A 17,124-nucleotide genomic window follows, 5' to 3' on the forward strand; every position below is an offset into this window, starting at 1 on the left:
GGCATGCACTTTGAGATGGTTGAGAAACCCTAATTTCTCTTGTAAATTAGGGTTTTGACAGCATAAACATTGCTCTCCACCCTCAAACAACTAAGCAAAACTGAGAATGGTTGAGAATGGCTGACATTCAATGACACACTTCTTGAGACAAGTTGATAAACCCTAATTACAGCAGTAATTAGTTCAACAAAATAGTGCTGAATATCTTCCGTTTTGTTGAGATGATGGAGAACGACAAATAGAGGGGAGAGAGATCTTCAATCTGATGCCAAGAAAGTGTTGTAACAACAATCCTCTTAAAACTAGCCTTCCTTCTCAGAGAGGGTGGTAATAACTTGATTTAACAATAATTACGAGAAGCAATTAATTCATATAAAGTGAAGTGCACACTTTACTACTTTAATCTTGGACAATGGATAGCCTATTGGCCCTAACACTGGTGCCTCTTGCGGTTTCTTTATCTTGAATTGTAATTTGGATGGAATACAATGAGATTCCTTGAATCTCGTTCGCTCTCCAATTGCTTCTTATTGTCATAAATGGCCTTTAAACCAATCTGTCCTTTCAATTGTTGGAATTCAAGTCCTAGGGTCTCAATTATAGGCACACATCTCAAGGTGACTGTCAAACCCTAATTTCTACTGTAAATTACGGTTTATAGCATAGATTTTTGAATATCTCCATCTTTGATGACTCGAATGGTTGGATTCTACTGTGATAACTTGAGAGATGGTTGTAGGATGAGAAAAAATGCTGTAGAGAGAGAAATTTTAGAGTTTCATTGTAAGAAAGACTAAAACACTGTTGTTGCCCTGCTCAAACAGTCATGGAAGTTGTCAGCTATATCTTAGGACCACGAGAAAGGCTGTTGCTCCCTCTTGTATGGTGTCACCTGCACCAAAAGGACCTTGGCTGTTGTCACTTGCACCTAGAGGGCTTCAAACTGCTATCACCTGTTGTAGGACCGATCCTTGGTGTCGGCAAATCACATTAGTAGTATCTTCTTGCTCTCTAACAACGTCCTTCTCTCTCACAATGGTTGGAATAGACTTCCATCAGTCCTCAAAAACGTTTTTTCCCACTTGCATGGGCAATTTTTGCCAAGTGGCAGATTGCTAAATTAATTTTCAGACTATTAATTTTGAAATTTCATTTAAGAATTTGTATAGTGTCCAGAAAAATAATTCCACTGGCCAATAATTAAATTGGCTAGACCAATGTGTCTTCCAAGTATTCGTGAGCAATTATTAGCCTTTTGATTGGCATTAGTTAATTAATTAATGTCTAGTCTCTAATGCCACCATTGACATTAGTGGCCAATAATTGGTCTAGGCCAAAATCTTACATTGCGTACCACCTAGTATCTGATAGACATAACTTATTGTAACTTTTGCCTTTGGCACCAATTGATATCACAGGGTCTTGGTGTTAGCAAAGTATGTTAGCTCATGTGTGAGTGTGAGCATGTATTGTGGGCTAGGCACATTATGTGTGTAGCATTTTATGCTTTATAGCATTTATCGCTGCCATTCGGCTAGCATTAATGCTGGCCGACTTGACATATTTTATGGCATTATTCATGCTTATATATTCTAGGCTCCTTCTCCTCAGTCAGCCAGTTCACCACCTGGAGGTCCAGTAGAGAGAAGAGCTAGTGCCAGTGCCCACGCAGCCAGTGACTCACTATTGTATGCGATAGTCTCATATTTGATGTATGGTTTCCATTTTCTGAGCATACCTTTGAGTTCTCATCTGTATTGTGTTTTCTCTTTCTTTTCTTTTCTCTTTTGTCTTGTGTTCAACAGTTTCTTACAGCATATGTTTACGCTTCCATTGATTGCTCCACTGTTGACATGGTATCAGATTTCAAGATTTGTGCTCTTGTTGTATTTTCTTTGCTGATTTTAGGACTGTTTTGACCATTGCTGATCAGGTGATTGCTGCTCCAACTAGGTGACCTGTTTTACTTGCGTTTTACTGACGTCAGCATCTGTCCAGCCTGCATCAGTCCCTCTACTGCTTGCGTGTTAGTTCCAGTCTGCGTTTTGGTGTTTCTGCATCTCCTCTTGGTTGGGCGATTGCATTTTTTAAGCCGTTTTTGTTGTTTTAGGCAGTTTTTGGCTGATTTTTTGACTTTTCGCAACAGTTCTCTTCTTGTTTTGGTTAGATTTTGGTGAATACTGCATGTGAACTCACATTTTGTGCAGTTTCTGCTTGTGGTTTGGCTATGTTCCCTCTCCAAATACCTTCTTTTCTCTCCTCCTCTTCTAAATCCTCTAGATATGGCTCCTTCGTGTACATCCAATGATGATAAGTTACATGGATTCGATTATCTTACATGGAGTGTTGTGATGAAGGCTTGGTTTATATAGAAACGATTATGGTATGTAGTCTGTGGAGTTATTGAACGTCCTCAACAGCCTTCTCCAGTTCTAGCTGATTTTGATGAAGACAACCATGAGGAAGCGGTGCTTACATGGGATTTGGATGATGCCCGTGCTTACTCGGCCTTGCTTTGGTATATTTTCAAAGAAGTCCTACCGGCGGTTACCTCCTGTAGGACATCTTCTAAAGTATGGACAAAGTTACAGTTGTTGTACGCGCCACCTTTCACCGTGAGGACAATTACTCTTTATGGACAGCTCCAGTAAATTCCGTTTGAGGCCAAAGATACTATCTAGTCTTTTCTACTTCGTGTGATCCAAATCCAAGACTAGCTTCGACAGATGCAGTCTTCCCTTCTAGACTCCAGAGGCTCATCTTATTGGACTCGTACTCTCCAAACTTTCTTTGTTGTTCGTTGGAGTGGCGAATGCTTTGAGGGCGCAAACATCATTGACTCCTGTCATTTTTACACATATGACCTCCATGCTACTTGAGCATGAGGTATCCTTGCGATTATAGGGGCGGCTTTCATTAAGTTCTAGTGAGGCTCTTATAGCTTCAGAGAGGGGTTCAAAGAAGTCGTTGAAGACCCAATGTTATCACTGTGGGAAGAAAGGTCATTCATGGAAGGACTGCAAAGAGTTAGCGGCTTCCAGGAAGGAGTAGAAGACGAAGCGGGATGCGGACTTCTCCAATGAATCATCATTTGTCTTAGATTCCGAGGTGAAGTCTAAGGCGTGGAAGGGATCCTCTTCTTTGAATTGTGGGAAGGGCTTGGTGGCTCCTTCCTCAATTGCTTTCTAGTGGTGGTGATGAGGTCACCCCTCACGACTTTCTAGTGCCAACGAGGGAGTGTGAGAGGGTGTTGAGATGGGGCAGCCGTGCCTCATCTGTACATTTATACAAATGCATAAGATCTAGAGAGGGATTTTCTTGATGCATTGATTGAAGTCTGGCAGGTTCAAATCTTGGAGTTGGGATTGACATCTAGGTTCATGATGGGTTGGTTATTTGATAGAGAGTGGGTGGCTTTCGTATGGAGCTCATATGAGGGGACACTTTGGCGGTCTGGTCAAAGGAGGGGGATCCATGGTCATTTATGTGCTGCGGCATTGGTAACATGATAGTCACGTGTGCTACATCAGAAACATTGTTGACAGACATTGAGAGCTGCTATAATCTTCTCTAGCTTCAGGAGTTGGTACAATCAACATCGACATTAGGTTCTCTCCAAGACACCTTGGTGGTGGCTTGATCACCCACCCACTGCTTGGTATCCATGGTTCTAATTGGTGGTTCTTTGTTGTATGGCCTATGATGAGTCATTTATCATTGTATCATTGTATTGTATGAGATCACCCATGATTTGAGAGAGGGTGTTAGTAGAGTATGCTAACTCATTGGTGAGTTTGAGCATGTATTGTGGGTTGGGCACATTGTATAGATATTTTAGGCATTTTTATTGTGTAGCATTTTATGCTTTATAGCATTTATTGTTATCAGTCAGCCAACATTAATACTGGCTCACCTGACATATTTTATGGCATTACTCATGCCTATATATTCTAGGCTCCTCCTCCTCAGTCAGTTAGTTTACCATGTGAAGGTCTTGTGGAGAGAGGAGCCGGTGCCAGTGCTCACGCAGCCAGTGACTCAATGTTGTATGCAATAGTCTTGTGTTTGATATATGGATTCCATTTCTCTAGCATACATTTGAGTTCTCATCAGTATTGTGTTCTCTCTGTCTTTTCTTTTCTTTTGTCTTGTGTTCAATAGTTTATTACAGCATATGTTTACGCTTCCATCGACTGCTCCACTTCTGACACTTGGGTCCCACACTGTGAAATAATTAACTTGCATCTCACATGTATAAGTCACATTTGCACATTTGATTAGCTTTCAATCAAATGCTAACTAAAGAAGCAAAATTTCATGTCCTCGTGACAGACCACCCCCTTGAAATCCTTGCAATCCTTCTCGATTGCACTGCAATGTGCCAAAGCATCCGTTGCCACTATTGGGAATACATGTTGGCATCGTATTTAAACATGTGCACCTATTGCTTAACCCTGCTCAAGCCCTTTGCATGTGAAATTCGAGCTTAAACTAGTTATAATCCACACACATGAATCATAACCACTATCATAACCATAAGGGATACATCTACATACCAAAACCCAACACTGTTTTGACCACCATGGCATTGTAATGCATAAACTAAGCGTAAAAAACACCTCGTAGCAATGACATACCACATGATAGTTATGTGAAGCATGGATTAACTGCCTTGCAAATGTACATCATATCAAAATGTACATTCCATGTATTTCATACATGCCAAAAACCTTGCAAATGTATAGTTTCAGAGCCTAGGTGCAAACCATACCATATGCATACCAACTCATAGTGACTGTACTACTATAGGATACGAGATACACGCTTGACCTTTTGATATACTTAAAAGATATATGGTGAATTATGAATATCATGCTGGCGTAGAGAGAGAATAGATGAGAGAGAGAGAGAGAGAGAGAGAGAGAGAGAGAGAGAGAGAGAGAGAGATTGTCAACACACTAGGGACTGGAAGATGGGCCATTCCCTTCCCTTGTGGAGTTATATTATTGACAAGGAGTAAGCTCCTCCGTTACACATAAACCAATTCTTAACTTGTAGATCTTGGGAACAAGATCATGGTTTCTTGCACGGTATATAACTGGCTAACACTTGCATAACTTGGAAGTTGGCAGCTTTTGATCCTTCTTGAGTCTCTCCTTCTCTCCTATACAATATGTGTAGGACTCTCCTCTTGGAGCTTGATTTCAGCAGAGCTTCTGCAGCATTTGCACCTTCTCTTCTCCTCTTGGAACTTGATTTCAGTAGAGCTTCTGTAGCACTTGCACCTTCTCTTCTCCTCTTGGATGCATGCAAATTGATGCTTTCCTCACCTCTTCCACACCCAAGGATGAGCCTTCCTTTTATAGGCTCCAAGAGCTTCTCTTCTTGGAGAGAGACTTGAGTGCCAAGATTGGAAAGGTTGATCTTCATGCAAGATGTGGCTGTTCTAAGCCTACTCTGTAGCACCAATTTTAGAATATCTCTCTGTACATTGCTCGGATGGAAAAATGTCAAACACAAAAGTTGTAGATCTCACCGTTTTTGATAACGTATGCGGGCCGTTTTTAGAGATCGGATTTCTATCACGAGATATTTTAAAAATGGATTCTCTATGTCTATTTTAAGAAAATCAACTTTTTAAACTCTATTCTTAACTTATGTGTCGAGAAACCCGTCACCCTTCACCCGTAGTTTACTTTTTTGCGTTTCTGTGTTTTGCATTTAGGGTTTGCAGCCCCAAAAAGGGGCGCTATCCTAGGCTGAGTGTGTCTATTTATAGGCCACTCTCTCATTCATTTCTCACGGTTGATTCATTCAGTCCGTCACCTTTTCTCTCCAACCTCTCCACTACCGTCACACCCCTTCAGGAGGACATTGTGTTTCGTGTTTCGTGGTTGTCTTCATCATCTTCCTTGTGCTACGGCACCCTTGTTCCTTTGTATCACATTCACTCCATGATTTAGAACTTCATCATTCCATTCATCAGAGTTTCTTCTCTCTTCTCTTCCGTTCTCCATGTTTACCGAGTTCACTCCGTGTTCCTCTCCGCAAACCTTATTGTCTCGCTGGTATGTCATCTTTTGACATTATGGTCCATGCAACCACCTTGAGCTATAGATAAATCATAAGGAGAGTTCATTAGATTGCCTTGGGCCTCAACCTTAAGATTGACTTCCATACAAAAGCTTGTGTCATCTTAGAGAAAGGGAAAATCACTTCTCTCCTCACTTCCAGAGGATCACGTCTCTTATCTTTCTTAGTGAGAGAATTACCTCTATCGTCTTTCTTAGTGAAAGAATTACTTCTTTTCTTAATTCATTAAGAGAGAAAAGACTTTAAACCTTGACTTGTAAGGGAGAGGATGACCCCAAATGAATGCAATGTTCATTACACACAAGTAAACGTTCCGAGGTGTCCTCGAATGCACACATAAATACATATACACAATGCTAATGCACTTCCTCTTCTTAAAACTCAATCCATATTCATTTATGTGTAACTCCTTGGTTCTTGTGTACACTTTTACACTTGACAGACACTTCCTTCCCCTTTCATAACTTGTATTGCCTGTACCAGATATCCTTGTTACAGTGCTCTAATCACCCCATTAAGTGATACACTAGGAGTACTGGACTCTAAATGGTCTCATGGCCATGCTAGATCATCATCAACACTTAAAGAAAAGTGAGTCATTTAATTTATTGACATACATTTACTAAATAGAGAATGCGTAATAAGCAATCAATTTAGTAACGAGTACACTAAATAGTGATCCCAATGGCGATAATACTACCAGCATACAGTACCCTAGATGCAAACTAAGTACATCCAAGATCCACTACATAATTGAGCTGCCCATCACTAGGAGAGTGGAGGTGCAACCTTCCATTGAGCAATAGGCAATACTTTGGACCTTCTATGCTCTGTTGAGCTTGAAAGAGCCCAATCCAAAGTCAGCTCTAACTAAAACACATCATGGTAAAGTGCAACATTGAGGATGGTTTGCTAGGTCACCCTCCTCCATCCATTGTATCTATCATAGGTGAAATGATAGATATGAAAACTTCACCTAGAAATATATGAAAACTTTACCTCTAACTTCACTTGCCTTGAAAGCTCCACTAGGTCCTAGGCTTTTGTCTCTTTGAGCATAGAGATCCTTTGTCCTTTAGGCTTTTATATTGCTGCAATTCTATCTCAACCAACATGAAACATCGCATCCAATTGACTAGCCCCTCATGTATAGCTAACAAGCTAGGAGCACCAGATGCATAAGGAAACATTCACGTTTGCATACTTTAGACTATTGCAAAATGATTGTGCATGGAATTTTTCATACTATCAGCCGTACCAAGAGAGATTTTCCCATGCATTGCATGCATTATTTGCTGCATTTTTGCTCATGTAGGCATTACTAGCTGCATATTTCCTCATGACCAGCATTAATACCATGAGTCTCAAACACAGTGGGTGGCATATATGCATTGCCAAATTTGTGCCCCAGCATCACGCTAACATTGCTGTACATGGGATTATGCATATAACTAGCCATACCCGTATACATTGGGCATTACATAGCACACATCGGTGCTGCATACCATAAGGAGTTGTGCCATACATCCTTGTATGTAGTCCTTGACCCACCATAGTATGGAAACTAGTGCCAGCACCAAAGTACCATAGCTACTGTATCATTCATGCATGCCTTGCTGCCCAAAAGGCATTGGATTGGCACTTCCAAGTTGGCCTTGCATGTGCATCAATTGCCCCATTGGTATCATTTGCTTATGCTCACTACCCACATTTGGAACATCATGCTGTTGTGTTGGCTCTTCCCTCAGTGCATCTTGTTGTTTTGAAGCTCTTGAAGACGATTTCCTCTACAAGTTGCAAAATGCAGCATGTGAAAAGCTTTACATTGCACAGATGACCTAGAGGTATGTTGCATTGCGGGAAATAGTCTGCCAGCCATATAAGTATGCTGCATGGATAGCCCGGAAGTAAGTTGCATTGTAGGAAATGGTCTGCCGGCTCTGTAGGGGGTGTCATTTGGACTAAAACAGTGTCATCTAGCAAGGAGAATGTGACTTGGTTGATAGGGACACAGGCTGCAACAGAAAACACAGCTTGTGAGCAGCTTCTAGCACTTGGGAAACGCCATCACAGCTGGCAGAAATAGCTGCCCAGGTATGGAGAGGGTCCCTGATCAGGGATGCAATAGATGGAGACGTAGCCTGACAGAAAACATAGGTTTTTGATGTTTGTCCAGTTATAATGCAGCTTGGGAGAGCGTAGACACATGCCACCTTGCTCAGCTAAACAAAAAATGCAAGGGCTGCAGCTGTCATAGATGATGACCAGCTATTTGAATTGAGGATAGCTGCTTCTCTTCATAGACTCCGGTTCCCACCAAGGCAAATGATACCACGCTAGAATGCATAGTGGAAAACAAAAGTGTACACGAAGGCAGAGGGAGGAGAGAGATAAAAGGAACATAGAGAATGAAGGAACCAATTGAGAGTGAGAGTGAATGATACAATGTTTGATCTTTGGCAGCTCCAAAATGCAGCTCTAGGCATTAGTGTGGGTGCTAGATTGAAGTAGGGGGGAATTTGATGATGACAGAGGTTGGGTGAAAAGATGATTTGATGGATGGATGGAGTGAGGGGGCACGTTGTCCATAAATATACAAACTCACGCCAAAATTGGCATACAAACTAGCCAATCTCAAATGTGAGCGCCCAAGTTAGCTCACCTAACTAATCAAGATGATCATCGTATCAAAAACAAAATGCACTAGTACCGCCTCCATTGGAAGTGCCTAAAACACGTAAAATGACAGCCAATCACAATGTTAGAGCTACTAATGTCTTTGTTTGACTCAAATTGAGACCAAGATTGCATCCTATCCACATATGGAACCATTTTGTCCAATCCGTCCAATCCAATTGGATCCATCCGATCCATCTAGGATTTGTTTGATCTATCTAGGGTTTGCCCAATCTAGATTGGAAAAAAAAAATCACATTCTCCACCTCCACCTCTCTTATCACCTTCTCTTTCCCTACCTCTTGTTGAGCTAAAAATGCATTAGCTTGACTTAAACAACCTCAAAATATGCTTCATTAATGAAGAAAATCTCTTATTTTAAAAAGAAACGTGACCTTAGAGTTACTATGTCCCACATGTAAAACCCTAATTTGGGTGTCCCAAACTTTCTATAAATAGGCATGCAGTCCACCACTCTCCTTGAATCTCGTTTTTGCATGTTTCAGGAGCTGTATCTCTATTGCCCACATCCCATTCGTGGAGGACATCGTGGTCAGAGCTTCCACTGGCCACCTACTATTATCTCGCACCTGATTCCACCCTTCCATACTTGTTTGCTGCTGTCACCAGGTCGTAGGAGATCACCTACAATTGGGTGTTGTCACCACCAGTTGACAGTTGTTGTCAGGATTTTCTCTTTCCTCTGAATGTTGCATTTTGGTCTTTTGGTTGCCGCTCTGATATTCTCTCACCATTGTCTGCTGTGTTTGCACCTAATAGCTGTCGTGCATATTTTCTCTCTCCTCAGGTACATGCATTTTTAGTCTCTCTCTCTTTGGCTTTGTTGTTTGCATCAGATCCATCCTTCCTTGGTTGCATTTGCTGGTGTTTAACACTCGGAGGCCGAGGCCGTCTTTGTTGTGATTCCGTTCGGAATATGACACACTCTACAACTCATATCCTTTGTCATGATCTCCGAGATACGAGAGTTCAAGGTTCAGTATTCACTGCGTAGTGAGTTTGTTGCATGAGCATTGTATATTCATTATTCATTCACTTTATTATTCATTTTGCTCACTATCTCTGAGTTACCCTAACCCTAATTGTGTTCTGAGTCTATCAGTCTGTGCTTTATTGTACAATTGGTTTCATGCTTTTTGCGTTTAGAGCATTTCTTCACATCTCTATCTTACCACCTTTCTCTTAAGTTTTCCCCTACCTCTCTCTTACAAGCTACCACCTTTCACTTGAGTCATCCCCTATCTTCTTATATCATAACTTGGAAGTCACTTGCATTTGTTTTTATTAATACTCTATTTGTCAAAGTTTTTGGATTTGGTCTCAACTCTCGTTGTGTTCAATGTTGAAGCAACAAATTCAAAGTTTGTATCGAATAGATAATGCCTTGTGACACCCTATTTCTTGGTCCATAACTCTCATCTTGAAGCAAGTAATATTTGCTATGTTAACCTTGTTAAGAAGAGTGCTAGGGTTTGCACTGAGGACACACAGAGTGTACGACCACGACAGAAACACAAAGACACAGACACAGGCATAGAGGGAAAAACTCAAACCCTAAATGCAAAACTCAAAACTCACACAAAAACTCAAACACAAACAGAAGAAGGGAGAGAGAGAACACAACTCTAAGTGAATGAATGCTGTAAATGAATGTAAGAGTGTACAGTGTGCTCAAGGGCAGAGCAATGTCGGAGTGTGATGTCCACTGAAGACGGATCCCAAGTCTGTGACCACCAGTCCGAGTGTAGGAGTGCTGAATAGTGAATGGCAGCAGGCTGGTCACCAAAACGCAGCAGTCTGGAGACTAGAAACTGGTAAACGCAGCAGTGTACCACCGATTGGGGGCTGGAAACTGTGCACAGTCTGTTGTAAACAACAAGCTGAAACAGTGTCTGAGAGTGTCGGGGCCTGCAATGCTGAAAACGCAGGCTGGCTGACCCTGGAGATGATGGACAGCAAGTTGAACAGCAGTTTGGGACAATTTGGAGTAGTTGCCAGCAGCTGAGAGCTGTCGCCTACACCAATGGACAGGCTGAAGATGATGTGGCTGCAGTCGATGATGGCTGGACAGTAGATTGAGGCGGGCTGCAGGCTGGAAACTGGGCGCCAACAGCAACAGAGGGTGTGTGGGTTGGTGTAACCTGCAAAACAAGGACGATTGCTGAATGGGGGCAGCCTGTCTATTTATAGATGTGGAAGGGCGCGCCCCAAAAATTAGGGTTTCCACTAAACTTTCTCGTACCGCTCCCCGTTTTAGGGTTTCCACTGAACTCTCTCGAACCGTTCCCGGTTTTAGGGTTTTACTCTAAAAGAGCATTTTTAGTGTGTTTTGGGGCTGTTTAAGAGGCTAATCAGCAAGTAATGCATATTTTAGCTCAACAAACCCTTAGTTTCTTATGTATTTTTTAATGACCATTCAAAACACCATACTTATCTGAAGGATCGTATCTGATTGAGGATCACATTCAAGAGATGAGTGTGCATGACACACATGATTGCTAATAGAGCCCTCATAGGAACAAAGAGGGGAGAGGTTGACTGACGAGTATGCTCCAAAGCACGCTTCCATTGTGTTTTCTTGTCTGATCTTTGTCTGATCTGTAATTTGACCTTTGGTCTTCTTTGCATCAATCCTCATGATCTTTTTGATTGTGATGTTCTTTGTGGCAGTTTTGTCTAACAAGAACCTTGGTCTTCAGATACATGATTGGCCTTTGTGGGTTGTCATGGTTCTCAATAGAATCAGCAAGCTAGTTTGAACCAAGATGCTATCTATCCTTCTAGAATATCTGCAAATAGACAAGCACAGATAGGAAGATTGCACATTTAGATGTTTGGCTGCCTAGAGTCTAGACTGAGGAAAAAATCAAATACATTGCTACTTTGATGCAAATTGGCATATAGATGTCTTGCAATTGTTGAAACAATCATGAACAATGCCATAATAGTTGTGTTTTCAGGTCGTCAGGCTGGGAAGAGCTGTTGCCAATTGTTTGGAGTAGTCACTCAGTCTTAATGGCTGCAAACACAAGGAAATTGCAAAAACACAGCAAATAGAGTGCTGTCTCCTCTTTGTAGATGCTTCAAGTCCTCTCCTTTGGCTGACATGTGAGAGTGTGCAATAGAAGACATACACAAACATGGAGAGAGAAGGGAAGAGAGACTGAAATGAGTGCAGAGAATGGAAGGAATAGATCGCATTGATTTGAAAATGAATGCTGAATACAAAGAGGAGTGATTAGTCACTGCACGCAGCTCAAGGTGTTTGTGAGGGCGCACTAGATCAGGCTGATTGATAGCAAAGAATGCAAGTTGTGGGTAAAGAGAGAGTTGGCAGCAATTGTAATGAAGATGATATGATGCACTGGGGGAAGGGTTGTGAGAGTATGCAATGGAAGAAGAACATGAACATGGAGAGAGGAGGGAAGAAAGAGGCTGCAATGAAAGAAGAGAATGGAAGAAGAAAATCTGCAGTGAACTCAAGAGAATGTTGAATACAATGTGGACTGATTGGTCCCTGAACATCCTTGCACGCAGCCCAAAGTGTCAATGAGGGCCCCCAATCATGCTGATGAAGTGTTAGATGTCGGAGTGTGTTGAATCTGCAAAAGAATGATATGATTGTCCATTGAATGTCAGCTATAAATAACTGAAAATGCTGGAAACTGGTCAATTGCTGCCTAGGAGTGCTGCAAATGCTGGCCGACTTGATAATGTGAGAGTGTGCAACAGAAGAGGAAACACAAACGTGGAGAGAGGTCTCTTCGGAGACATCTGATAAAATTGGAACGATACAGAGAAGATTAGCATGGCCCCTGCGCAAGGATGACACGCACAAATCGAGAAATGGTACAAACGTGGAGAGAGAAGGAAAGAAAAAGACTGCAATGAAAGAAGAGAATAGAAAAATAAAATCTGCATTGAACTCTGAAAGAATGCTGAATACAAGGACGACTAATCAGTCCATGCATGCAGCCCAAGGCCTAGGGCACCGGATTAGGTTGATGATGGAAGGCAGCACTGGAAGATGGAAGAGAGTCATGAATGTCGGAGCGAGCTGAAACCTACAAGACAAAATCACTAGCCAATTGAGGAGCAGGCTATATATAGCCAAATCTGCCCAAAACTGGCCGATTGCAGAAATGTGGGGAAAAAAAACACTAGCTGATGTGATAGTGAAATATAATATAGAAATGTTGATTGCCATCATAAAAGCAGGTCTCCCCATCTTGGCCAATGTGAATGTAGTCTAGACTCCTTGAAAAAGAAATGTAGAAAGTTGGAAACTAACCAGCTAGTGTGAAGAGTCCTAAAACCTGACTGAAAAAGAAATGTATTCTCTAGTAAGGGCTGCCTCCTCAGTCAAAACACATGATAGACTGAATGTCGGAGCTCATAATGCTCTTGTCTGACTTAGACTGAGGCTCACAGGCAAAAGATGACCGTGCATGACAAACATGAGTGCGAAGAGATAGACAACAAGAAAATAATGAAGAAATGCTGATCACCAAAATAGCCAGCTGTCGCCCTCATTTTTTAGTGTAAATGCAACCTCTAGGCACTTTTGAAAAAATGCACTGAGCTGGAAAATAAGCTCAGCCACTGTGAATATACTAAAATTGATTGAAAAAAGAAATGCATTGAAGTGCATGTGCTAGAAAGGGCTGCCTCCTTTGTCAAAACACACGAAATGATATGTAGAGATCTCATAATGTCCCCATTTGACTCAGGTTAAGGCCCATAGGTAGGAGATGATTGTGCATGACACAAATGATTGCTAATAGGGGCAGGTAGAAATAGGTAGAGATGCCAGAAACTGGCCGACCAATGCTGGCTTCTACATTTTATGCAGGCTGACCAGGCTGAAATGCTGCTGCCAGCATACACCTGACACAAAACTGAAATGCCTTGATCTGGATTACTAACTAACAATGTCAACACACCAAAGTTAAAATGAGGGACTGGAAACTCAAAGACAAGGGTCGTTAGAGCTCCAATGTTTATGTGAGACTCTAACGAAGCTCACAAGCAGGAGATGACCAGCATAAAGTACATGAAATGCTAACAGTTTGCAGCCCCATAAAATGCAATAGAGCAGGCTGCCCTGGTGTAACTGGACATTTGGCCAACTCCTTGTGGATGTCTAGATACTTCATATTAGAGCCGTGAGAGAACTACATGTAAGCCTTTCATCATCATAGTTCATATATTAGTCACAACTTGTTGTAATTTATGTTCTCTCTCTGCATCACTGCTTACAGTATTGTGCCTATGCATTTTAGCTTGTTTCTACTCATTCATGCTTTCATTTCCTTCCACAGTTTGTCATGCAGATACCCTTAAGATAGACTTTTGCACTAAATTTTCTAAGTTGGACTAAGGTTCTACTCATATAATACAAGACTTTTGATATGTATTATGTGTCTGCTTGCCATGTAAACAATGATCACAAGACTCAAAACACTTATAGCCAAGGGGCGGAAGATATTGCAAATAGGTAAGCATTTTCATTCCTTTCAAGGACATGTGCCCAAGGCGAGGATGCCAAAGAGATACATGTGGAATTGCATCCACTGCCAAAATATGGTCAATCGATCCAGATACCAGCAAGGGGTAGAGAGTATCGGACTTAGCACCACTTGCAATGATAAGATTCCCACTAGTAATCTTCCATGAGGAATCACCAAAGGAGACAACATAGCTTGCATCGTCCAAAGTGCCAGTAGAGATAAGGCTCTTTGTCAAGAGCCGGTACATGACGTACATCATGAAGAGTGAACGTGCAACAATTCTTATTGACATGCTAACTAAGTCAAAATACTCAACTAATAGTTGTGCACTACATGTTCTTGAACTAGCACTTGATTGTGTGTCTGTAGCAAGCACTTCAACCCAAGTGCACAATGGTGTAGCTTCAAACCTTATTTTGTACCCAAATGAACAAAGGTTTGCTGTTCCTATAATTTGTGGTTTCATAAATTCTTTCCAACTTAAATGGATAGACCATTGTTCTTTCCATCTGCACTTTAATGATCTGCATGTGAAGTTGCATAACCGGTGTTGGTATGCATTTTAATGAGCCTCTGAGCTAGGCAAATATTCTATATGTTTTTCCTTGGAAATCTCAAGAATACATTTTCCCAACTTGAAACCTGTGTCTCTGTCTACAGATTGAGCGAAGCCTTCAAGGTTTGGAACCATCTGTTGTGGCCTGCTTTCCAACCATCAAATTCAACCAGCAAATTTTCAGCTCTAGTGAAGACAACCTGTAAGAATTTCTACTCATCCTTCAGCACTCAATTTGTCTTGATCAAGTAGTGTGTGCATGTTTCTTTTTGTGATGTAATGTCATTAACTTGCTTTTTGAAAAAGGTGCACAATATGTCTTGGGGAGTACAAGGAGAAAGAAGTCTTACGAATTCTTCCAAGATGTGGGCATGCCTTTCATGTTTCTTGTATTGATGCCTGGCTGCGGCAGCATTCTACTTGCCCTGTTTGTCGGATTTCTCTGCGCGTTTTTTCTGAGTGGAGACAGATGTCAGGCCCACTTATAAGCATTTCAGCAAAGCCGCGCTTTGTGCCAGGTGCACTTCCTGATTCTATGTTTGAGCAGCCTACTGATTTGCAAAATGTGCCAGTTGGTATGCCAACAAATCATCCAAAGGAAAGCGTAGGTTGGCCAGTTGAAGTCAAAGGTGAGGGTGACCCTGAAATGGCAGAAACATCAAGCTCTAGACATCATGAGACTGTAGGGTTCATTCAGGATGAACCTATGAAAGAGTCTCTAAGCATTCAATCACATTCAGTTCCCAATAATCATGTCACACTTGTGAAGCAACCTAACACTGCAGCCGATGATAGTAAAAGAACTTTACTTTGTGACAGCTATGTGATTGATGTGCCAAGTGCGGAGCAAGAAGAAAGTGTGCTGTGTTTACATGATGATGTAGTCATGGGATGGGACAGAGGTCCACCTGTTGGTTGTACTATGAACAGTGGCAGAACAGCATCATCATGAGTAACGAGGTTCTTAAACACGAGATGCTTTGGAGGAATCCCAGTATGAACCTCTCCAGCAGCAATTTGTACACACAGTATGGGAGCTCCTTGGGTGTCTTTCAAAATTTCATGTGTACCATATTTATTCGTTTGATTTGAAATCTCTGCTTACTTAACACTGTGTATGTACAAAGCCTCATTATCTGGAAAAGTGAGAATTCAACCGGTAAATTGATATTGCAAGATTTGGTAGGTCCTCATATTATGTAAATGTAAAGAGAAATCTATCATGTACTGTGAAGGAGAGGGAGGCTTAGGTACAGGCACCTCCTCAGGCAGCTTATTTAACTCTTCAAAGGATTTGGCACTATGCAGGAACACATTTGTTGATATATTGTTATCATATTACTACAGGGAAATGAAGATCCTGGCCGCTGTAGTGAAATTTTTTTGGGGCCTTGTACTTCAGATATTGAGTGACATTCAAAAAGGAGATTATACAAATTTGGAGATGAGGGTTACCATTGTTGTGTTTGTATGAACACTTAAATGTATTCAGTCGATCACAAATTTGTATCCATCTTCAGATGAATATGGATCATCAGTACCCTAGACCTTTCTACCAATTGGACTGTTAAGTTCAAGGGACCTGATTTTAATTACAGATTCATCAACCGAGCTTTGAAGACCTTATTCATGATGAACTTGTGTAGCACATTGATGTGGAGAGATGCACTAAGTTGTTCAGTTAGATTGCCATATCTGTAGGGATTGTTTATGGTCTTTGATTGTATCCGTTTTCCCTTACAATTACAAGTTAGGGTGCATGAATGTATGCAAGAATTTCTTTGAGGTAGTTTTTCCTAGTGAGTTGCTTGTGAGTGCTCAACTGAGGGTTTGTCAAGCATTTGCAATGCCTAGACATGTTGGAAAGAAAAGATCTCCCATCCAACAACCATAGCAGTTCCTAGACATGTGAAAGGGTGTTGATGTACCACCATCAATTGCATGCAAGGGATAGAACACAAACTAGCTGGAACAATCATGTTTAAAATGAGAGGTCTCCCATCCAACTTTACTAAACAGTATTACCATTTCTTCTCTACCAACTCACACTTTCCAATGCTTCTTGTTGGGGCTTATTAAGTTGTACATGTGAGTAGGGAAGTGGATGCACAAACTGCTGCTTATTGAGGACCATGAAGGCGTGCATGTATTTTATTCAAAGGCAGATGGCATAAATTATGAAATAACATTATTAGCTTGGTTGCTACAATTTCAAGAAAAGTAATGTAGTTTGTACCAGAGATAAAGAGAAGAACCTTGAAAAGATCA

General features: G+C 41.3%; 1 protein-coding gene and 1 non-coding gene across 2 annotated transcripts in view; both read left to right on the forward strand.

The window, feature by feature from the left end:
• Window positions 1-16,657, forward strand: part of LOC148010171 (uncharacterized) — a 34,469-nt gene extending 17,812 nt beyond the window's left edge. The window contains exons 2-3 of the mRNA XM_087672303.1: window positions 14,961-15,058; window positions 15,163-16,657. Coding sequence (XP_087528429.1) covers window positions 14,961-15,058; window positions 15,163-15,808 — 744 coding nt within the window. The 3' untranslated portion in view covers window positions 15,809-16,657. The remainder of the gene's footprint in view (window positions 1-14,960; window positions 15,059-15,162) is intronic.
• Window positions 12,549-12,651, forward strand: LOC148010172 (U6 spliceosomal RNA). Its single transcript, XR_015689830.1, has one exon. It is a non-coding gene; the product is annotated as a U6 spliceosomal RNA (small nuclear RNA).
• Window positions 16,658-17,124: the final 467 nt, after the last annotated feature.

This window comes from Lygodium microphyllum, chromosome 30 (assembly GCF_053477565.2).
Source record: "Lygodium microphyllum isolate KBCC chromosome 30, Lygodium_microphyllum_v1.1.10, whole genome shotgun sequence".
In the NCBI taxonomy this organism is placed as follows: domain Eukaryota; kingdom Viridiplantae; phylum Streptophyta; class Polypodiopsida; order Schizaeales; family Lygodiaceae; genus Lygodium; species Lygodium microphyllum.